The sequence below is a fragment of the Brachyistius frenatus genome, unplaced genomic scaffold (assembly GCF_029030835.1).
Source record: "Brachyistius frenatus isolate BFR_SWC_R1_liver_20210118 unplaced genomic scaffold, ASM2903083v1 Contig_61, whole genome shotgun sequence".
NCBI lineage: Eukaryota > Metazoa > Chordata > Actinopteri > Embiotocidae > Brachyistius > Brachyistius frenatus.
The window spans coordinates 1,482,959-1,505,938 of record NW_027210660.1 but is presented as its reverse complement, the minus strand read 5'-3'; the positions used below and the strand labels follow the sequence as shown (position 1 = coordinate 1,505,938).

Sequence of the window (22,980 nt, the reverse complement as noted above, 5' to 3'; positions counted from 1 at the left end):
AGTCTGGAAACTACAGGATTATTTGAGTGTGTTTATTACAGTATTTCCCTGAGCAGCTTTCAGTGTACGAGGTTGAGGTCCATGAATACTGTTGCTTAAATTTGATTGCAACTTTGCCAGTAATTAACATTACTGAACAGTTGGGTGACATTTGTTGACCAAATCAGAACATTTTAAGTGCTTTTTAAAGGGTAGGTTTCATATTGTAGCAGCTGGAAAAACATCAAATCCCATCAACAGTGCCAACACTAAAATGTGAACAGATAGTGAACTGAAGAGCCGTGCAGGTTAAAGCTGACGTGAACTGAAGGGCACTGATTGTGCTGAGAGGTAGACTGGGACTTGTTGTTCTTTGATCAGCGTCACAACAAAATCACTAGTCTTCCACTCAGCACTGCCAACACTTTCCCCTCCTTTCTGTCGCATGTTCATTCTCTGCTTCAACCTGTAAAAGAAAAAGAAACAGGCTTGTAACACCACAGGGCCTTCACATACTCGAGTCTGGACCTTCCTTTTACCGTGCTGGTGTTAAACATGATGTATTGATTTTGTAGCATCACCAGCATGGACTTGAAAGTTATTTTTTCAGGATATTCATGTGTCACAGGTGTTGCAGAGCCTCGGCCAGCGGCGTGTTGATAGGTTGCGAACTTTAGATGTCGGATGGAAACACTACATGCATTTCCCATCTCTGGCTTTCTCTCAACCCATTTCTCTCTGAAGCCTGTTGACATTCCATCCTTCCTTTGTTGTTGTAATGCCAACCTTTCAGCTCCTCTCAAAAGAGGGAGATGGGAGGAGGGGGGGGGGGGCACAGAGAGAGAGAGAGAGAGAGAGAGAGAGGATCACAGCACAGCACTTGGAATAAACGCTGTTCACCATATGCAGTGAACAGAAAGCCTCGGCCGTGTACAACTGAGAATCCTAAAGAACGCTGATCTGTGTTTTTCATTCTATAATTCTTCTATCATTTTTTTTATTCACATTTGGACTGAAAGAGAGGGAGAGAGAGAGAACAGAGACATACAGATTGTCCTGCATCTCCAGTATGTTTTTGAGCTGGTAGCTATGCAACAAGACTGGGAGTCAGTGGAAGAGGGGGATGGGAAGATGGGGACAGTTTAGTCAGAGGAAGGAAGCTGAGAAGGAGGGAAAGAGGGGGGTCTTTAACTGCAAACTAGAGAAAAGAGGAGTGCTGAGCAGAGACAACACTCTATTTATACCAAGAGGAGATCTGAGAAGAGATGATCAGATGCTCCCTCAACTCATTTGAATGCCTTATCGATTTATAACAAATTATTTCATGTTGCTGTTGGACCCTGATATTCAAAAACACTCACAAATGGTAAATTTAGTTTCCAAACAGCAGCTGAATTGAATGCTGAACACAAGGTTGTGTTAATATGCAGAGCATGTGTTACCGTGATTCAAAATAAATAAGCTATAAAAGCCACAAATCAACCTGTTATTCCTTCCAGATCGCAGATAAATGGGAACGATTAGCCCTCGACGTGGGAGCTGTCCAGTGTCTTTGGTGCTGAATGACGCCCTACTTCTTTTTTTTTCCCTCCACGTCCTTCTCCTCCTCAGCTTCTCGCCTGTTATTCCGGCCCGGGAAAAACACGCCACCTGTTGCTGCACAGAAGTTTTCTCTCAGGAGGTTATAAAGCCGAAAGACCTCTGATATCTGACATGTATAATGTGCCGCGACCCCGGTCTAGTACTGTAGTGAGGTCAGTTGTCTTTTTCTTTCCTCAAATCACGGCAACATGACGACATGATAAACATTTTCTCTCAGGCGAGGCAGGAAGAGGAGGAAGGGGTTGTCATTTAATTTTCCATATAGACGCAGTCGGGATACGAACAGCTATTCGTGTTTCTCTTTTATGACTTGAAGGCTTTTTGCGTTATCATATTTGATTTTCAATAATAATTTTTTTTTTTTAAAAGAGAGAAGGGCAGCTTGTGTGGACCGAGGAAAAACAGTACAATCGTTAATATCCGGCATAAATGAAACAACCTAACATGGCATTGATTTAAGAAATCAGTCAGTAAAGGCTGTAAGTGATGGACTCACCGTGAATCGACGGGAACAACAGGTGATGGGTAGTCAAGGCTGCGCCTCTTTCAGTGTTGGGTTTTCTATTGAAATGAGCCACAATCGGAGCCTATGCGCCCTCCCATCTGAGCTCCACGTAATGGTTATCATGATGTTACTGGGTAGGCTGGAGGAAGAAGGATCAGAGTGTTTATATACGTCTGCTGCCCGGAGAAGACAAGGAGGAGGTGGGACCATGTGGAGTGACGACTGAGAGAGACGACCAATTGACGTGCGTTTTTTTTTTTCTTTTTTCAGAGCTTGTAAAGGGTGCGGCACAAACCAGCAGCCAAATTACATTATATGAAGGTTAAAAAAACATATGAATTAAACATATGGAGGCTGAGAATGTATCATGTCGATGTCATTACTATTTCTAGTTACGGAAAGGTTTTCTTTTTGTTTTTATTATCATTAATATTATTAAAAAAATTTTTTACTGTAGGGTAAAGGCAATGTAATTTTGACCTCATGTCACTCCGTAATTTTAATCTGACAGAGGAAACACTTCACGAAAAAAAAAAAACTAAATTGAAATCATGGACCCCAAGAGTGTAAATAACTTCACCTGGGCACCTCTGCCTGGCTTTGGAGAAGATGTAATTGAATTGAACCAAAACTGTGAGATCCAGATTGGACATTTACTTGATTTTCAATGGAAAGAAGAGTAAAATATCAAACAATAGGGACTGTGGAAATTGCTTGGCAACAATGGCAACATAAAGTAGAACAACAGGGATGAATATAATTTTAATTTGCAACATAGCGGATAGAATTTTAGCTCATAAAAAACAAAACCAGTTTGAGATAGATATAAAACAAGTGGAAAAAAATTATAATGAACACAACCAACAATAAAACCTTTGTGCCAAAAAGAATATGATTACAGTAAAAAAAAAAAAAAAAGATACACATCTCGTAAATGTTGATGCAATCTGTGTCTTAATACTTTTCAATCTTTTAAAGGAAGAGAGGGTTAGCAGGGTGAGAGCAGTCTTAAGGAGTCTTCTATTCCTTTTTTGAGGATGGCCTGTGTTCTTAATTTAAAGTCAACTGTCAGTTGTGGCCCAATTACAGGATCAACAGCATATAAATACATTACATCAGAGCCCATTTGTCCAGTGGGTCAGGAGATAATACTCTATTAGGCATTTTAGCGTTTGAGCTGTCTTCAAATGACTTAAATCTCAGTTTATATATCATTAATTGCATTTTTGTTTGCCTCTGGCAGTTTAGCTTAAGTGTAGGCTTGTAAGGGTGCAAGAATATGATTTAAATTTAGGTTTAAAACCTTTAAGTCTAGATTAAACATTGCTGGGTTTTGCTCCAGTACAGTAATGACATTAAAACTGAGCAGCATTCACAGTCAGCAGAGGTGTCACTGATCCTGTTTCGCCTCATGACTCTGCCTGCTGCTCACTCTGCACCACAGAAAACAGAAACTGTCCTTACACAGAATTAAAGAATTCAATTTGAACATTTATATTTGGGTCCATGTATGAATCGGATTATACCCCGTCTGAATTATGTAATTCACAATTATAATAGCTTTTATAGTAAACCTCAGAGTGAGAGGCTATTAATATTATTAATGTCAGCAATTGGACACCTCGTGGCATCTGCCTTAAGAAAGTAAAAGGAACCTGGAAACCTGGTAAATTGTCTGCACTTATGTAGCACCTCTTTATCTTAGCAGAGTGCAAAGTGCTTTACAAATTTTTGCCTACCACTGACACACACACTCACACACACCAGTGATAACAGAGCTGCCATTCAAGGTTCTCACCTACCATCAGGAGCAACTTGGGGTTCAGTAAATTGTCCAAGAACACTTCAGCATGTGGGCAGGAGGAACCAGTGATTGAACCACCAACCTTATTATAAGTGGGCAACCCACACTGCGATCTGAGCAACATGTACACTGTTACAGGAAATGGAAAAACTACAACCATTTCTGCACATATCTTTCATGTTACTCTTACACTGTAATGTCGACAAGTTTACATTTTAGAGCTCCATCTACCAACTATTTTCACTTTGACTAATATGTAAAAAATAATGACACATTGTCTCTCCAGGTTTCTAAAGCCCACAGTGACTTTAGAGAAATTATGTTGTAAGTTTGTTGCCCAAAAACCAAAGTGTTCAATTTATAGTGACTTGCTGAAAAAGAAAGAATCTCTTCTTATTTGCAGAACTATAAGACGCAGTTTAACTTGTTCAGACAAAAGATGTTCAAGACCAGAGCCCACTTATTTTAATAACAGTTAACCTATCAATTAATTGACTAGTTATTTCATCATCATGGCTTAATTTGACAACAGTCCCACTTTCAGTTTCCACCCAAGCAGGATGTTATGACACCATTAAAAAGAAGATTTCTGATTGCCTCATGCAACACTTTATCAGAGGTTTTATGTTGGTCCATTCAGCTCATGGGCTATTTAAATCACGGCATCTTCTCTGACACCAGCTAACTGACAGCTCGTCACAGTATACAGGCCGTTGAAAAACACCCTACCCATCCCCCGCATTATGACAATGTGAGGTGAGTCTCTACTCATAAATAGTGCCCATGAGTGACCCTCTCCATGTTCTATTCCCTCTGAGAAAATGGCTGAGAAGAAGTCTGGGTGGCTGCAGCCATTATTATCACAAAAGCCTTGCTCCTTTGATTTCCCTGTTATCAATGAAACTCAAGAGTCGGGCTTAGGGAGGAACCTGGGGGAAGATCCTGTTCACTGTGTTGTGAGGCTTTAGTTGTATAACGAACATTGCACTCTGTGCCTCTTGATAGAAACATCAGGAGGTAGGATTATGCTTATTAGTGATCTCCCTCTGTTCTCCCCTCTACTTTCAGGGCTTAATGTTAACATCTGCCCACCGAGAGCCTCAGATGAGCTGCAAGTCTGTGCTGAAAGTCTTCCATTCATATGATTTATCTGATCACTATAATGGACTATGCATGTTATTTTGATGACATTATAATGGAGTCTGAAGGGTAGAAAAGCTTGGGCTCTTTGGTGTTGATAGAAGCTGAGTCACATAGGCCTACACTGGATTTTCATCATGCAGAAAAACAACCAATTCACAAAGGAGACCTTTAATTTTGTGAAGTCACTTAATTTTCAGTGATTTTTAGACTTTTTTTGTCTTTTCTTTTCAAGTCAAGCTTACTAATAGTCAAATTCCAACAATGTAGCTGCAATTATTTCTGATTTATAAATTAAAACAAGAGAAGCATAATTATTCAACGTCATCCATTTTTTTTCTTCAAGTATTTAGACCCTTCACCTGTTGTTTACACTCAACAAATCCATTTGCTGTTTCAATGTTTAAGAGGGAGTTTGGATTAGCTACAGGGCACGAGCAGAGGTGTGGGAGTTTTTGGAGGCTGTAAACAGTCATTATTTTTCATGCTCTGGGTCATAACTGCGCTTGTGTGGGCTGCACTGGTAACGTGATGAAAAGTTGCAAACATCCAGGGAACGAGGTGGAGCCACAGGGTAGAACATTTAAACGCTATCGTTTTAATCAATGTGACTCTAATAGGAGGTTAAAATGAAACAGATCGCTAGTGAGAATGTTAGTTGTCTGCTGACATGATTTTAAAAATAGTCAACATTATTAGCAGGATATTCCTCCTGTGAGTGTCAGATCAGATCAGATCCTCACCTTTAAGGTAGGATGTGGTCGATTGTCTGGGTGTGGTAGCAGCACTGAATCACTGAATTTGGATCTGGACATAGAATGGCTCCCTCTGGTGTTCACTTTAGATTTGGACAACAAAGGGACACATCTGCTGGAAAGCCTTGAGACAGGTGACAAATTAAAGGACAAACCTGAATAAATGAGTGAAGAAAACCTAATTCATACATGTTATTCTGTACAATATGTAAATGATGTGAATTACATGCTACAACTTTCACAATCAACCCAACTGGAAACTTGTTGATTTTGGAGCAATGCCTTCTCTTTATGTGACCCAAATGTGGATATTTTACTCAATCAATCATTTGTCAATGCTCTCAAAGAAAAGAAAAAAAGAAATAAAGTGTGCCATTATTAGATCATTAAGATCTTTTGGCATCTAAAAATGAAATGAAAGTTTTCTGATTGACCCATTACAGTCTGGAGCCATCTAATATTTTTCTTTCAACGTATTGCTTAAAAAGACCAAAACCAACAAGGATGTGATCATATTAGCAAGTATTGTCTCTGGATCCAAATTCTAGATGAACATTAGTACTGTAATTTATTTCAAATATTAGAGTATTAAACCACAGCTGAAAACAGTCCCCAACAAAGGAATCGCTAACTTTACAATAGAGCATATTTGAAGCATTTTTAAAATCTTTGTTAGATTTGACTGTAATTGGACTTGAGTGTCAAAGTCGGGGCAGGAATGAAAGCATTGAGAGACTGACTACCACTTCATTTTGGTCTTTTCATGGGATTTGTTGACATTGAGAGAAAAATATAGAATACTACCAGAAGGTAACACTCATACAACCTCTCTTTAAAGTAAAGACTAATCACTGGACAATGAAAAAAAAAAAAGAGATGACATATGTTACAAGATATGGTCATTTAATTGTTGATTATCTCAGAGTACAGAAATATTTTCCTTTTTAACATTCTTTCTGTAATTAAAGTTGGCAGCATTGTCTTGAAGTGGCATGAAAAGAAATGTCCAGAGTTTAGCAGTGAAACTGCCCATCAGCTTCCCTCAGATAACATTAGTAAACAAACATGCTATCTCTGTACTATAAACTCTCACATGACAAATAAATAGCATTCGTTTGGATGTGGCACACTAAGTTAACCATTCAAACAAAGAAAAGAAGAGAAAATATAGCAGATGATGTGAAATCTTTTTTCCAGATAAAAACAGAAATACAACAGCATGACGCTCAACACAAAAATGATCTGAAGTAGCAAAAGAGAAGTGCGTCGAGCTTGAATATCTCAGCAGGCAGCACAAAGCAGTGGTTCTGTGCAGAGAAGCAATCACAAAAGTTTTTTACTGTGCCCTTTAGTTACAAACTAAGCTGTTTCCTTTTAATTTTCCTTGCCTGATTTTCCAATTAATAAATAAGGAAACATAAAAAGTGAAAGACTTTTAACCAAGTCAAATGTTATATTTTTTCACTGATTACTTCAGTGACAAATTATTCTAATGTACAGCGTTACCAAATAGCTATTTTCTTCAAAGATGTGCTTACAGGATGTTTTATTTCTGTCGATCCTGCTTAATATCAATGGACTAAAATTAACGTAAGTCAGATTTTAAAAAGGAGATCAGGCCCTTCGATTCAATCTTTGTTCAATCAATAACAGTTTTGAAAACAACACAGGATTATGTAATCTGTTATCAGTGTACATGAAACATTATCACCTCTCAGGAACATAAAAAAAGAAACAAACTTAGATTTTTCTGCAAAGCTGAACAAAGCCACACTGACTCCACAGATCAGACCAAAAACTGCAGTTACACACATAAAAGTAAATCTACCAGCCATGAAAACAAACACACTAAGAATACAAGTTAAAAAAAAAGTTAAAAAATAAAAATAAAAAATAAATAAATAGACAATCAAAAGGACAAACTCAATATTTGGCAGGTATGCACAACGTCAGTTTGTAAACAAAATATAATCACACTCCTGGTCATCAGGGACCGCTGGTCTGTTGGAGGGGGCGGTGGCTCATTCAGGAGGAAGTGGAATCCTGTGTGTATCACCTCGGCCCTCGACGACAGTCAAGGCTGTTCATCTCTCCAGCTCCTCCCACCCGCTACAACTCGGCTAAACAAACTAAGGGCGATCGAGGCGGCCCTCTGAAGACTACCGAGGTGAATATTTGAAGGGGCCATTTACAACTTGACACATGCAAAGATATATTCCCTTCCCGTCTTTATTCCCCCCAGAATGCAGACTACCGGATCCTGGTGAAGAGGTTCAGCACTGAGACAGATTCCTAAAAGAAGGAGGTAAGACAAAGACTGATATAAACATAATATCAGACAGATGATAAAACTGATCAATCGTGTGTATTCAAGAGAATGTAACAAACAGAAAACAATAAGTAAGGTGTATCATTACCTTCGTGGATCTCATTTTGCTAAATACGTTCCAGAACCGAAGTGTTTCATCTCCGGCCCCCGTCACAATGGCCTCTCCGTCAGGTGACATGGCCTGCACACAACTCATCATCATACACTGAATATACAGTATTGTAATAATACATGATCAGAATCATCAGGGGTAGGATTTTTTTTCATTTTAGTTCTCTTAAAAGCGTGGTGGCTTTTTGCCTCTTGATCAGAAAACACAAGATGCACACGGATGCTTAATGATTCAAAATACAGAGAAATTTTAGACTCCTTAAATGTTTACTATATTTTCTTGACCTGCACAAATTAAAATGATGACAACTTTTCTTTTTTGGAGTGTTTTATTTTCCAGTGATGCTTTCAGTATTCTTCTTCAGTTCTTTTTGAAAGTTTGAATCTATTGTGACAATATCCAACAGACATACTCGCATATAAACACACACGGTATATATACTGTATATACTGACCAGGTAGAGTACTCTGTAGGAATGTCCTGTAAGTTTGGCCACTTGAGTTAGAGAGGGATACTTCCACACCAGGATCTGGTTCTGGGAATAACCATGTGTGCTGACCTGCAGAAAACAAAGTGGTTTTCCACACAAGGCTCAAAGCAGCATTGTTGGTTTGAGACATGCGTGTTTACTGTCCAATAAAAATAATAATGATTCTGTATCATCAATTCCACTCCAGACAGAGGTGTGTAACCTCACAAAGTTCAAAGATCTGGACAGCCAAAAACCTTCCATTCAACACAACTATATTTTTTGCTTCTTGTTAGATAACACAGGATCGACAACAAATCTAAGGCTAACCTCAGTTTTTGCCTGCAATAAAAACACAAAAGTTGATTCCATTTCATATCATCACTGTCAAATCAAAGACTTTCAGTCAACTCACCAGTTCGTTGGTGTGCTTGGACCAGGCCAGGTTGCAGACCTGAGAGCCGGTGTCGGTGCACTGCAGGGGCTGACCGGTCAGAGTGTTCCAGAAGCGGATGCAGCGGTCGGCGGTCCCGCCTCCAGAGGCCAACAGGCCATGCTGGTGAGGAGACCAGGCGATGGCCTTTACTGCAGCCAAGTGCTCCGTGTACTGCTGTACAGGGAGGACACTCGAGTGGTTCCACACAAGTAGCTTCAAACATGAGGTTGGAGCAAAAAGAGGACAGAAAGCACAGAAATAAGATCGTGATTTTTTTTTTTAAACAATAAGTGATCCCCATGTGTAGCTGACAGAAATACAGGTAAAATTCTCTGTCTACATACCTTGTTATCATTTCCACCTGAGGCGAGCAGCTGGTGGTCTGTGCTCCACTTTAGCCCACAGACTTCCTGTCTGTGTCCTTGGAGTCGGCGCTCTGACTGGAGAGGCGGGGCTCTGATGTCCCGCTGCAGGATCACCCGATCACGGCTCCCAGACGACAGCTGGTCCGCGTTCCACGCCAAAGCACCTGGCAGCGGCGTACGGAAGGTAGATTGAGAGATGGTTGAACAAAACCATAAATTAGAGATGTTGCCAAAGAACTGTGTGAAAATGAATGACGGTTGCGATTCTTTAACTCCTACATCTGGCTCCGCCTCCGCCTCCATCTCCCTCGACTCACAACTCACCCACTCTGGCTGTGTGTCCTTCTAGCACAGAGAGTTTCTTCCCTGCTGCTGCATCCCAGATCTGTACGTAGCCTTTATGAGTACCAACCGCTACCAGGTTACCCTGAAAATAGACAGCACACTTTGAAGATCACTTACTTATGCATTAGTCTGTAATCGCATAACAGCACACAAACTTGAGAAGAGCATTTACAAAAACTAATTTTCTTAAGCTGAAACCTGCAACACAGATTTACGATGTTACAGTAAAGTGTAATAGTTCTCTGAGCTGCAAGGTGGAAGTTTAAGAACAGATTAGGTTTGTAAAGAGGATGATAGATGACAGAAAAACCAACCCTCTCTGACCAGCCCACTGATGTCACAGAATCTCCTTCTACAGAAAGGTCACAGAGACGTGTCACCTAAAGAGACGGGACAAAAAAACAGAGACGGATCAACATGGACGTTCAGGTGGCAGTGCAGTTACAGCCTGCGATTCTTTTAGTTGTAAAGCAGTGAAAAATGTAATTGAGGGTTTCCTTAATTAGCACATTACACAAACCTGGCTGGTGCAGGCACTCCACAGGTAGACGCAGGTCCCCAGTCCAACACTGAGCACATTCAGAGAGGACCAGTCCACGAGGTTGAGGTAGAAGTCATCTTGAAGCTCTGGAGCATCCAGAACTTTGAAAGGAATTTTGGAAATCTTACGTGTAGGTTTTCTTGGCGACCGTAGCAGCTTCTGGCTGCAATGCACAGCACAATTCGAAAGGAATACAATCAGACTTCTGTGTAACAAAAGAAACAGTATTTGATAAATGAAAGGAAAAATGTATTACCTATTACTACTGACAGGTGATAGAGAATATGGAGAGACAGTATTTCCATCCTCTTCTGGCAGAGCCCTCTTAGTACTTACAGAATACTACGAAACACAAGCAGACGATCATTAATGCGGGAAACCCCACCACCCCATTAGAATTTTTTTTTTTTTTTTTTAAATACAGCTATGTTTTCTGTTTTTACACTAAAGAGGCTCCTCTTCGCAGGAGTAGACGGCTGCAAACGACGGTCTTCTGACTGGGGGTCCTGGACTTTCTCAATGCCCGCTCCTAGTAGCTCGTTCTTCAGCAGAGCCGAGTAAGCCAGACCATCCGCTGAAGGCAGAGGGAGAGACAGAAGGGAAATCAAACTAGCCTGTTGAAATGATTACGCTCAACCGCTGTGCTACCTCTGCAATCTCTTTCCTCTCACTTGCATCTCTAAAGATCAGGGAGAATTTTTTTTTTTTTTTTGCTAAGCTTTGTTTAGTCCTTATCTGCAGTTTCCATGAGCCTGCCCAGGCTTAGCAAACAAGAGAAGGTCAAATAATCAAGTTTGACTGGAGCAGACAGATATACGTGTGAAAACAAGCTGAAAAATGGATAAAACCAACACAGAGTACAGCTGCAACACAGAAGAAAATATCTGTGACTGACTGACTGACTGAGAATCACAACATCAACTCCCGATGTATCACTGTCATGTTAAATCTTCTATGATAACTAAGCTGTCATGTTACAGATGTCATATTGCTGTAATACACAATATACTAAAAGCCAATCGGTCATTTTATCCTCAATACGTCACAGTAGTAGCTATGAAAATTTGTAAAAAAAAAAATACACTTAAAATGGTGAAATAGGCTTTCTTAAACAGAAATCAACCATATTTTGATTGAATTACAGCTTCATTAAGAGAAGCACCATCTGTGTGGCATTTATTAATAAAGCAACAAGTGTATGCACGTATGTAGAGATGGGTTAGTCACTTCAATCCATGCCATGAACAGTCAATGTTTTCCCACGCTTCCCAGGAGAAAGGTTAAGTAATGTATCTGAACTGCTATTTAAGTTCCACTAACTCTACGCACATCATATCTTCTGTAACTTCTTCACAATTAAAGCAATCCTACCTATTTACCGTTGGAGAGCTTTTACTTTTCAGCCACAGCAAAAATGAAAGGTTCAGTTTACATCAGCAGTAACTCAACACAGCTCTGACACAGTAAACAGTAAAAATAAAGGCTGATATCTGAAAGTACAATCAAGGACAACAGGAGTGAAACCAGACATGCAAGTAGTAGGTAGGTAGGTAGGTATTTACTTTATTAATCCCTGAGGGAAAAAATTTTTAATAGTTAAAGTTTAATAGTAGTTTTTTTTTTTAGTAGTTACACAAGTATAGACAGCTGAACACTGAGAAACTTTATAAACAAAGATTTCTCTTGCTCTGTGACAACGGCCAAAGCAACGTAGCTCGGCGCAACTGTCGCTGCTTTTAGTCTGCAGTGGGAAATGTTTGTCATCACGATTTGGTGCAGCATGACGTGGCTAAAGCAGGCTAACCCGGGCTGGTGGTATAGGGATGGATTACCTTTGTTGCTGTCGGTAGTGCCATCTTTGGTTTTCCTGTTTTGATTGTGCGACTTTTCAATTTCCTGTGTCAGAAAAATTTAATCACTAAATGATCATCGTCAACCAAATCTGTAAACACGGGTAAAACTATTACAGACAAGAAACTACCAGGAGAACACAAACAGCTGATGCTTCCTAATAGGTCACACTCAATACTTTGATCTTGTGAACACTGCTCTTTTGGTAGGACGGACACTGGAGTCCTGTGTGTATTGCAGCACACTCACATTAATGCGGTGGAAGTTGACACTCCAGTTGGCTCCAGCCCGGGAAGGAATGAAGCGATCACCATGCTTGCTGGGGGAGGACAAGGGGGAGCTGGTGGGTGTCAGAGATCGCACCGCTCCTACAGCTTTCTACACAAGGGAAGAGAAGAGAGAGCATTTTCTGACTGGAGGCCAAATAGGCTTTGGACAGTGATATGAAAACTTGATCACAAAACAGGAAGATAATTTTGGTGGCAGATGGTGCATTTGTTTGAGGTGTTAACAACAGGAGGTGACATTCACAAAAGCGTGTCATTTGGCTTGTAAGGTCTTGTTTTCGCTCAACAGTAGTGACACCGTCAAATGACTGGCCCGCTAAACCATTTTCTCTTCCAACACATAGAGAGTAACACCCTCTCCACCCATCCCGCCCAAGCCTTTCACTATAGTTTAACAAGTTAACAATCCTCTTTGGGAGAGGTGATCATCATACTAATTCAGATAATGACATAAGCATACTAGCTTTACTAGTCAAAATGTCAGTCTTTAGTATTGAACAGCCTTGGCTAGGCAATTTATGTTCATTTTTCAGGAGCTATTGGTTCAAGACTAAACACAGATCCTTTATGAACAAGGACCTAATAGATAAAAGAAGAAAAATCAAGTGTGTACGTTGTTTACTTACTACGGGGCTTGCGTTCTCATTTTGTATATTGATCTGTCTGAGCAGCCTGCACTCATAATCTTGATCCATGATGCCTGAAACTGGATTAGAAAACACAACGATAAAATCACACCACAGTTACTTAAACAATACATTAATTAGTTTTCTGAAGATCATTGATTTATACAGTGTTTTAGCGATATTGGCTGTGTAGATTTATTGACCTGGCAAAATAAATAAGTGATCCTGTTAACTATCGATGGCAAACCGACAGGCAATGACGTTGTTTTATGCATTTGATTAGGTCGAGGATCCTATTTATTAATTTGATTTATGAACAGACAAGCTGAATAGTCACACAGAGAAATCAGATAATTTTAAGAGTGATAGGTCGTAACACAACTAACAGCATAAAACAAAAAAGCATCACAAGGACACAAAGACAAACCGATCAAGAGTTCAACTCTAGAGCTTTAGGTTGGTTTCCCACTAGTTAACTAAAGGTAAATGTGTTAGTAAATTAAAATAACATTAATTACAGTGACCAGCTGCGGGTGGGCTGTTTAATATGGCAACAGCACTTAAATTGTCTTTCTCAAAACTAGTAACGTACAACTTTAAAAATGATTCAAACAGCATGCATTTGATTGTACGATATACGAAAGAAAAACAAACAAACATTTGTTGTTACCACAGATGTTTATCGTTGCACTGAAAGGAATAAAAAAAACACAAATGATCCAAACACCCAGCACACAGCGCTATGCTAATGCTAACGCTGACCTATCGTAAGACAGGCTAGCTGTCCGGCTAAAGCCTTAGCAACATTATTTTTTTATTTTTTTTACCCTTGTGTTAACACCTACCGTTCCCCAATAAACGCTTCCCCCCCCCTTTTAAGAGCTGTTAAATTCTTCTTCTTTTGCGATGACGATTCCAGTGGGAATTTATTGTTTTACGTCTTGAAAAGGCTTAAAAACAAAACATAAAACACAAATGTTTTTCCTTCACCAGAGGTTCAGTTTGGGTTCGCAAAGCACCACGGGAAGGCTGTGACGTCGCTGTTTTTGAATCACACATTTTGCGTTGCTACGGAAACGTGTCACACAGCTGGTCTTCGGATCCCCGCTGTTCGCACAAGCCTGTGAATTGATGCTGAATGCGTTTACCGACGATGCGCTGCATTGTGAGCACGATGATTAACAAGCGAACTAAGCCGAAGTGGCACAAAAAAAAAAGAAAACAAAAAGAGTGACACGTCACATCTCAAAAGGTACGAAAATGCAACTGATACGTTAAAAAGGTAAAAGTGATTTATTGTTTGCTCGTTCCCCCTTTAAGCATTCATATTGAAATACTTTGAACAGTATCGCTGACCTGACCATGTTTGTAGAATGAAGTAACGTTTCAGTGTTTTTAAATGTTTTGGTTTACAGATGACACACTGCATTGATTTACAGTATCCGTCAAATGGCTTTATTAGTATAAAAATAAATGACAGTGGGACAAGTGTAATATAACTAAAGACAGACTAAACACATACTATGTGCAATGGTTATAAAATGAAGACACATTCAATGACATGTGCTCTCTGTGGATAGACTCTTGACTAATGAAACAAATATTTCACCAATATGCAGGACACAACACAGCCTTACAGTGAAAGGCTGTCGACAGCGAGATTTGATCTCATGATTTGCTGAAACTCTGCAGGTGTTGGTGTGATACTTTCAGAGTCATGTCAAGAACCTGGTTTCCCAACATGGTCCAAGAGCTTACCTTAAGGAATCTGATTCAAAGTGCCAAAGAAAAGGTACAGTAGGTTCAAGTAAATGACTGAAATTCTAATAAAGAAAAAGACCCTCAACACCAAGAAATATGTGCAAATGTATAGCTAAACAGTTTTAAAGGGCTACATGGTAAATACATATCCATACAGCTGAAAATGTTTTTGTTTTTTCACAAATATTGAGCAAAATAAGTGGCTCAACTCAGCAGATCAAAGGAACACAAATAAAATCAGGACAGTAATACTGCCAAATGTTTTCTAAATTAGGCAGGTTATTAATGGTAAGCTTCTTAACATGGTGCATTTACTAGATGAACAATGGTTTACACCAAATGTTCATCTGTCCTGGATCGACTCTTGTTAAACGCAGTCATGCTCACATTGCAGATAGTCCTGTATGACAGTCACAACTCCAGCTTAAATACAATCAGAGACTCTAAAAGTCACATTGTCTGCATGTACAGCATTGTACATCAGAAAACATACCATGAAACATACAGACATTTGATTACGTAACTAAGGCAGAGATCTAAATAATGACAATGGCATCGCCTCAATCAAAAATAAAACGTTGACTTTTCCAAAGCCCTGCATTATCTGTAATCACTCATAACGACATAGCAGGAATAGTCTGAGTTGTAACTTTTCAATAACATCTACATACGTCTCGGCAACACTGAATACATTTCATGTGGAGCAGTAAAGATCTAAAAAGCAAGAGTGTAGATGGTGAACCGGTATGAAGTGAAAGTTGGAATGGCAGAGTGAAGTACAAATGAAAGTAAAGTATATCTGGACACAGGCCACCGGTCTACAGGGAGGAGGTGTCTCTGGGGATGAGTTGCAGACCATTGCTGACCTGGAAGCGGGTTTCATCTGATATACCATATTGCTCCAAAGGGTCCTGTGGGTAAAGCAGGCGGTGAGTACAGACTGAAAGTAAACAATAAACTTGAGTAAATTCCCCATTATTGAAGCAGAATCAAACTTTATATGAAATGGTTTGTTTACCAAAATCACACACAAAGACAGAAACAAACACCAAAAGTAGTTTGTGTCTTAACCTCGGTGGAGTCATGCAGAAAATCTGGGCTTTTACTCAGTGAGGTTTTAGATCTCATCACTCCAACGCAACAGATGTGAATGGGGATTCATTTTTCATTCTAATTGCAGTAAACAATTACATTTAGCGTCACCTTTTTCAAGGTCTTAAGACAGAATTTAGTTCAGAAATGTAAAAAAAAAAAAAGGCTGTTTGTTTAAAAACCTGCGGATCATCCCGATTAACCAGAAAAATTGTTTAAATAGGACACTGCACTATTTAAACATGTTCTTGCAAACTTTGTCCTGTGCTTTGAGTCACAAATCTAATTTAACTGTGGAGATTGCATGAATCTCATCAGCGGAGATCCCACAGCATAAAACCCAAACTATCAGCCTTCACTGATCTGCCCATCTATCCTCTCCTGATAATGATTTTATGCCCATAAAACCGTAATCCACACTGTAACCCTTCCCATCCTACGGCACTGCTGATTAGAAGCACCATCTGTGTGGCATTTAGTGCAGACATGCTGCTGCGAGGGGGCTCACCTTCCCAGTGAGCCTGTGGATTTCAGTTCGATAGAATATAAGGTTCTTCCTCATGAACTCATAACTGCAAGAGATGAGACAACAAATTAATTTGACATTTGAGGGATAAGTAATTTTCCAGCAGACACAGTAAAGATTAGGGCTGCACTAAGGCGTGTAACGGTAAACATATTCATGATGAACCATTTTTGTACTTCAGTAGATGTCCTACAAACCGAATCACTGCAGCTTTATTTGTTGAATACTGTCTTAATGCAGAATATTTTAACATATGTAGAAACTATAAGTGTCAGTTCCACCCAATAACCAACAAAGGAAGTTTTGGGTTTTGACTGTAAGCTGTACCATGCTCTAAAGATCTGCCCATTTTGTCTAATGTTTGGGAGCATTATGATTTCCCAGTCAACTTGAACACAAGACAAGGGAGAGAGTAGTGATGGATCAGTTAAAAGTCATTCAACAGGAGTCACATTGCTGACTCTGCGCAGCTGGAAACAGCAGAATCATTCATTTGTGATGGTTTCACTCGTGAGTCTGTTATTGGTGGCTAAAATACAACCTGAGGTGCTGGTTGTCCTACACACAGTGTTCAAATAGCATCTCACAGCAGAGGCACAAACAAAACCAAACGCTGCAGATATGTGATCATATTCAGCTTTAGAGAACACAGTTCTTCCAGCAGCCATTGAACAAAACTGATATCATGTCTCTTTTAGACTTAATAACCAGATGCAGTACTCACGGCAAACACGAGACCCAAAGCATATTTGTTCACATTTTTCACAATGTATGAAAAAAAAATTACGTTTTTGTTTGCAAAGAAAGATCATTTTAATTTCTTAATAATGCATCCTTGGACATGTGTATTTACTTATACCTGCACTTTTCTGTAGGTATTATTATTCTTTTGCGATTGTTAGATGCTAACTGCATTTCATTGGATTTTCCTTCTCTCTACAAAACGAGAAAAAAAGTCAAATCTAATTCAAAATGTAAACAAATACATTTTTCTAAACAGATCTCCATGCAAATGTGACCCTTTGCGTCGGATGCTAGAAGGAAAAGAGTCGGTCCTACCTGGCTTTGATAATGGAGTCTACCCACTCCCCACACTGGCCCTCAGTGTCGCACTCAAACAGATACTTCCTCTCTGCTTCATCCAGAAATGCTATAAAAAGAAACACATGGCGGTAATGCCTACTAATACACAACAATAAACTGTAATATCAAGTCCTGTTGTTCAGTGACATATTAACAATGCAGTTAAAATAGTATGAACACAAACATGCAAACTAACTCATCTTCACTGACTGACAGGACTTGAAACCAGACAATTGGAGAAGAAGTGGGTTTTAGTCACTGTGAAATGGGGAAGGTAACAGTGAGGATGCTGTAGCTTACCAATGGAGAAGGTCTGGCTGTCCTCTCTCTCCACCCGGCACTGCTCCAACAGCAAGGCGCCAATTGGCTGAAAAATAAATACCAGCTTAATTTGGATTCTGCATTTTGTTGTATTTGGCAAGAAATTATTTCACTTTATTATAACACACAGGAAAGACGATGGAATAAATAAAAATAAAAACAAAACAATGATGTTAGTCAATAAATGCAGTATGGACAGGTGTTCAAATCAACTGACCTCCTCTTCATCAGTCCGGAAATAAAAGAGGAAGTTGACGACAAGTTTCACCAGCCTCTTCTTTACAACTGTATCATAACAAAAGGGAACTGAGATCAAGCTGATGTCTACAACACAGTTGCCACAGTTGATGAGTGACATTAACATGATCTATCTCTTTTTGCTGATCTTGACATTAAACGGAAGTGTGTGTGTGTGTGTGTGTGTGTGTGTGTGTGTGTGTGTGTGTGTGTGTGTGTGTGTGTGTGTGTGTGTGTGCGTGTGATAAGAGCTGCATCAATGTGAAATTATTACCATCTCCTTTCTTGGGACCTCGCATCCCCAGTTCAGCTGCCATCTCTGAGGGCTGGCGGCTCAGAGACATCAGCTCCTTCTCGTTGAAACGCATCACGGTTACTGACGCAGATAAACTCAGGTTAAGACACACCAGGCGCAGAGACTGTGTGGTTACTGCTCACCCGTTTCCCCAACCGGAAACATTATAATGGACTTGAGCGAACAGCGGTACGAGAAGTGTTGTGTTTATATACCGTCACGTTCACGTCGCTGATTCGTTATCTGATGTCCTCCAAATGTGACCGAGTGTGTTTGGTCATTTCTACGGTCGGGTAGATTCAGCGGTGTTGGACTTAATGCTACAGACCGGACTTGGACACACGCACACATACACACACACGCACACACACACACGCACACAAAAACAAACACTACTCCGGAGTTGTTGGTACGCCTCACTTGTACGGTAATCGGTGAGGGTCAAACAAGGCGAGCAGTACTGCCAAAGCTAGTCCACCACATGTGCGTCATGTAATAAAATAAAAGAATTAAAAAAAGAATTATTCCGAAGAAAGAAAGAAAAATAATAATAAAAACGTGGAGTTTATTTGAGTAAAATGCACCGAGAAAGCCAGTCCGCCCCCTCTGCTCCAGTCCGACAGGTGGCGGTAACGCGCCTGAAGCTGTTTGTCAACCGCCAAAAGGAACAAAAAAAAAAAGATGCAAAGAACGCATGCGCACCACAAACCTACGTAAGCGTGAGCCTATCGTTCCCGTCGTTGTGGAGTTGGTGAGTGTTTTTGGACAAAGTAAAGCTGATAGTAGTGTCTTGTCATATATAGTTTGTGTTTTGTCGTGTAACTAACCAACTAGTTATTACATACACTGAATAGCTACGTTTAGCACTAGTATTCGCTAAAAGCCATTCACTACTAGCCGGTAACACAACTAGCTTGGCATTAGCATTGTCACAATGCACTCAGGAGCTGGCGTCACCGTGCGCTCACATACTGCAGCTAACCGGACGTTTTCGGGATCTTTCAACATATTGCATTTGTATTATAAAGTGATCAAATTGCCCACTTTGCCTACGTGACGTATCTCAAGTAATTCCCAATTACTTTGACGAAATAACTGTGCTGTTACATTTAATCTCGACTTATCATTTCTTTTACTAACGTCCTTTGCGAGAGAAGTTAAAGTAAATGGTCATAGTTGAACAAGAGTTTGAGGATGCATTGACTTTAAAGCTCGTGAAATGCGACCCAGACTGGTTACAATGTGAATTCTTGTATCCTCAGGGTATACGAGACGTGCAAAACACGGACTGTGTTATCTGAACAAGTAAATAAATTCAGCAAGTACTGACTGAAGTAAGAAGGGTTGTATACACACAAGTGGTACTGTGTATATGAATCCAGGAGTGCAGTGTTTTCCTCAAGGTTGTGGACGACTTGTGTTCATGTATTTGGTGTTGGGGGGCTCTGGTAGTCTTCCACCAACAAAATATTACATTAGGTTTGATTATGAGTGCATTTTTACAGGTTTTGATCAGTATTTTTGGCTCCGTCGGTGTAAAAGTTTCCCAAAATTTGACTACTACTAAATAAGTAACAATTCAATAGCTTAACTTTATAATAATATCTTAACCACAACTTTTGTGAAAAAAGTTTTTACTATAGAAATGGCTTGGGTGCTGCACGTAATCCTTTATAAGGGTAGGAAAACCCCTGCAATAATATTAGTAATTGTTATTCTATATTTGAATTTAAAAACACAGATTGTGTTTTATTTTGTCCCAGATAATTGGGAGGGAACTATTTGGAAAAACTTTGGTCTTGACTGGCTGCTCGTGTTTAGGTTTGTCTGCGTGGTTGAATCCACCACCTTGCAAAGATGGATTTCCAGCATCGAGCTGGAGGGAAGACGGGGAGCGGTGGGGTGGCGTCGGCCTCCGAGAGCAACCGTGACAGGCGAGAACGGCTACGTCAGCTTGCCCTGGAGACCATTGACATCAATAAAGACCCCTACTTTATGAAGAATCATTTAGGTTCATACGAGTGCAAACTTTGTCTGACACTTCACAACAATGAGGTGAGGACACACATGATGAAAATTTCCCTAGATTTTGTGATCTGACCTTGGTGTTATTTCTTGCGAATTTGCTGTCTTGTTTGAAAAAGATCAAATGTACAAACTACCCTCTTTTGCATTACAGGGCAGCTACTTGGCTCACACACAAGGAAAGAAACATCAGACCAACCTGTAAGTTCGTACCTTACTCCAATATGTTTGTTTTGGCTCCATTAAACTGTTGTTTTAACATAACTGCAGTCCGGTTTGCTGTCATGTGCCTTCATATAATGCCTTTCAGGGACACTTGTCATTTTGAATGAAAAGTGGGACATGCGAGATTTTTATTCTGGGTGGGGGGTCTCGCCTGCTCTCTATACAGGACTGTGTTTTACCAAATGTCTGTAATGCAATGCAAATGGTTTTCTTTAGCTAGTACTGAAAATGTCATTTTAGGAGTTTTAGTTTTGTTTGCCCCAGTAACAGCAGAGGAAGTATGCAACCATCAACCCATGTTGTCCAATGTGTTTATTACCAGTAAAAACAATATTGTGTTTGTGTGGCGCAGAGCGCGGAGAGCAGCTAAAGAGGCAAAAGAAGCTCCTGCTCAACCAGCTCCAGCGAAAGTGAAAGTTGAGGTCAAGAAGTTTGTCAAAATTGGTCGTCCAGGATACAAAGGTAGGCAAGCTGTTTGGTTATATATCAGTGCAGTCATTATTTACCTTATGATGATAGTAGTTTCATGACAAATCTTTTTCATTTAATTTGGATGGTCCATGTCTTTCTCTTCTTTATAGTAACCAAACAGAGGGACCCAGAGACCGGACAACAGTCTTTACTTTTCCAGGTTAGTATGTTCAGTGTATAGTTGCTGTATAGTTTCTCCATTGTCTCCATCCCCACTGAGCCAAGCCCGGTAATATACTTCGAACAGGTTCTTAAACTGCTGCCTGATACAACGCTGCATGCTAAATCCAGTACTCATTGTTTAATTATGGGCATCTATTCTTTATGGAGGAGCTGCCAAGGTTGTTAATTACAGCAGAGCAGATGTTGTTGATAAGTTTGGCTTTCTATGCTACACAGTTGGTATCAAACAAAAGCTACAGATGCCACTTTTATTTCAGTTACATTCCTGTGATTTTTTTTCTTCCCCCCCTTGCATTAATGGGACAGATTTGATCTTGTTAGTCAAATGAAGAAACAGATGTAGACTGAAATTGGGTCACAGACACAAACCATCATCTCATGCTCCAACCTATAAAGTTCCTTCCTGCAGCAGTAATGACTAAATGTTATTTGTAGCCATTGGCATGTGACTGACAAAGAAAATCACTGTTAACTTGTTGTTTTGTTTTCTCTGTCCATCAGATTGACTATCCAGAAATCGCTGAAGGAATTGGACCCCGGCATCGTTTCATGTCTGCTTATGAACAGCGCATCGAGCCCCCTGATCGTCGCTGGCAGTACCTGCTGTTGGCTGCTGAACCATATGAGACTATTGCCTTCAAGGTGAGTAGGACCTGCTCTTGTCTCTTGCCCTTATAATGGATTTGTCTTGGTGTAATATAACATCAAGATGTTTGCTCTTCTAGGTCCCCAGTAGAGAAATTGATAAAGCAGAAAACCGCTTCTGGACCCACTGGAATAGAGAAACTAAGCAGGTAGTTATCAGCTGTCACGTCGTAGTTTATCACAAAGCCAATATGCGTATTTTACAACAAAGGAAATGTGTTTTACCACGTTTTTCTTTTGTTATTTTTCCTTCCAGTTCTTCCTGCAGTTCCACTTCAAAATGGAGAAAGCTGTTCCCCAGCCCAGCGGTCCACCACCACCTGCCAGTGTGAAGCGCCCCCCTCCCCTTATGAGTGGCGTTGGGCCTCGCCCACCAAATGAGACTATGCCCCCGCCCCCACCGGGAGGGATGCCGGTCCCTCCTCTTCCACCTGGTGCTCCAGGTGCCCCCCACATGCCCCCTCAGATGCCCATGCCCCCCATGCCAATGAGACCACCCCCTCCAGACGGCCTGACAATATCTAACAATTGATCCCCTACCAGTGATTTATAAATGTGTACTGTCATGATGTGCAGTCACAACGCCCTGCCTGTCTGCAGTGCCCTTCTCCCTTAGATACTGCAGGTATATTCAGTTTTATTATCTTCACAAATGTCTAAAGTTCACATTTTTGAGATTTTTAAACATTTGTTGGATTTATGTAAATGTGCAGGGCCATCTGTTATTGCAGCAGTATGAATATGACCACAAATTTTTTTCTATTAATATTTAGATTCCAGATATGGCGCTATGATTGGTAACTCCACTTTTGTGATTTTGTTTTTGTAATTAAACACTGTAGAGAAAAAGAAGACATTTGCTTCTCGGAGTCTACTTCTTCAAAAACAACACACTAAAACATTTATTTACAGCTCCTGAACTACGTCAACTCTAGTTTGCTGATCAGGATAAACGCTTCAATTCACCACG

The 22,980-nt window shown here is 40.1% G+C and overlaps 3 protein-coding genes across 3 annotated transcripts; 1 reads left to right on the top strand and 2 right to left on the bottom strand.

Annotated features, from left to right (window-relative positions):
• Positions 1–6,671: 6,671 nt before the first annotated feature.
• On the bottom strand, positions 6,672–14,252 carry LOC138625310 (fizzy-related protein homolog). Its single transcript, XM_069706141.1, has 14 exons — positions 13,992–14,252; positions 13,147–13,226; positions 12,483–12,611; positions 12,215–12,278; positions 10,826–10,956; positions 10,639–10,724; positions 10,362–10,545; positions 10,156–10,221; positions 9,821–9,923; positions 9,476–9,660; positions 9,111–9,344; positions 8,681–8,785; positions 8,203–8,295; positions 6,672–8,077 (listed from the first exon to the last, which is right to left on the bottom strand). Exons 2-14 carry the CDS (start codon positions 13,213–13,215, stop codon positions 8,036–8,038), a joined length of 1,491 nt encoding a protein of 496 aa, XP_069562242.1. The 5' UTR covers positions 13,216–13,226; positions 13,992–14,252; the 3' UTR covers positions 6,672–8,035.
• A 335-nt stretch (positions 14,253–14,587) lies between these two features.
• Positions 14,588–18,994, bottom strand: plekhj1 (pleckstrin homology domain containing, family J member 1). The gene is made up of 6 exons (XM_069706140.1): positions 18,441–18,994; positions 18,147–18,214; positions 17,909–17,975; positions 17,585–17,675; positions 16,508–16,571; positions 14,588–15,818 (listed from the first exon to the last, which is right to left on the bottom strand). The coding sequence occupies exons 1-6, from the start codon at positions 18,532–18,534 to the stop codon at positions 15,726–15,728; spliced, it is 477 nt and encodes a 158-aa protein (XP_069562241.1). The 5' UTR covers positions 18,535–18,994; the 3' UTR covers positions 14,588–15,725.
• Positions 18,995–19,156: 162 nt separating this feature from the next.
• sf3a2 (splicing factor 3a, subunit 2) lies at positions 19,157–22,864 on the top strand. Its single transcript, XM_069706132.1, has 8 exons — positions 19,157–19,212; positions 20,283–20,516; positions 20,641–20,687; positions 21,064–21,173; positions 21,293–21,342; positions 21,867–22,007; positions 22,091–22,159; positions 22,267–22,864. Exons 2-8 carry the CDS (start codon positions 20,319–20,321, stop codon positions 22,540–22,542), a joined length of 891 nt encoding a protein of 296 aa, XP_069562233.1. The 5' UTR covers positions 19,157–19,212; positions 20,283–20,318; the 3' UTR covers positions 22,543–22,864.
• The last annotated feature ends 116 nt before the right edge of the window (positions 22,865–22,980 follow it).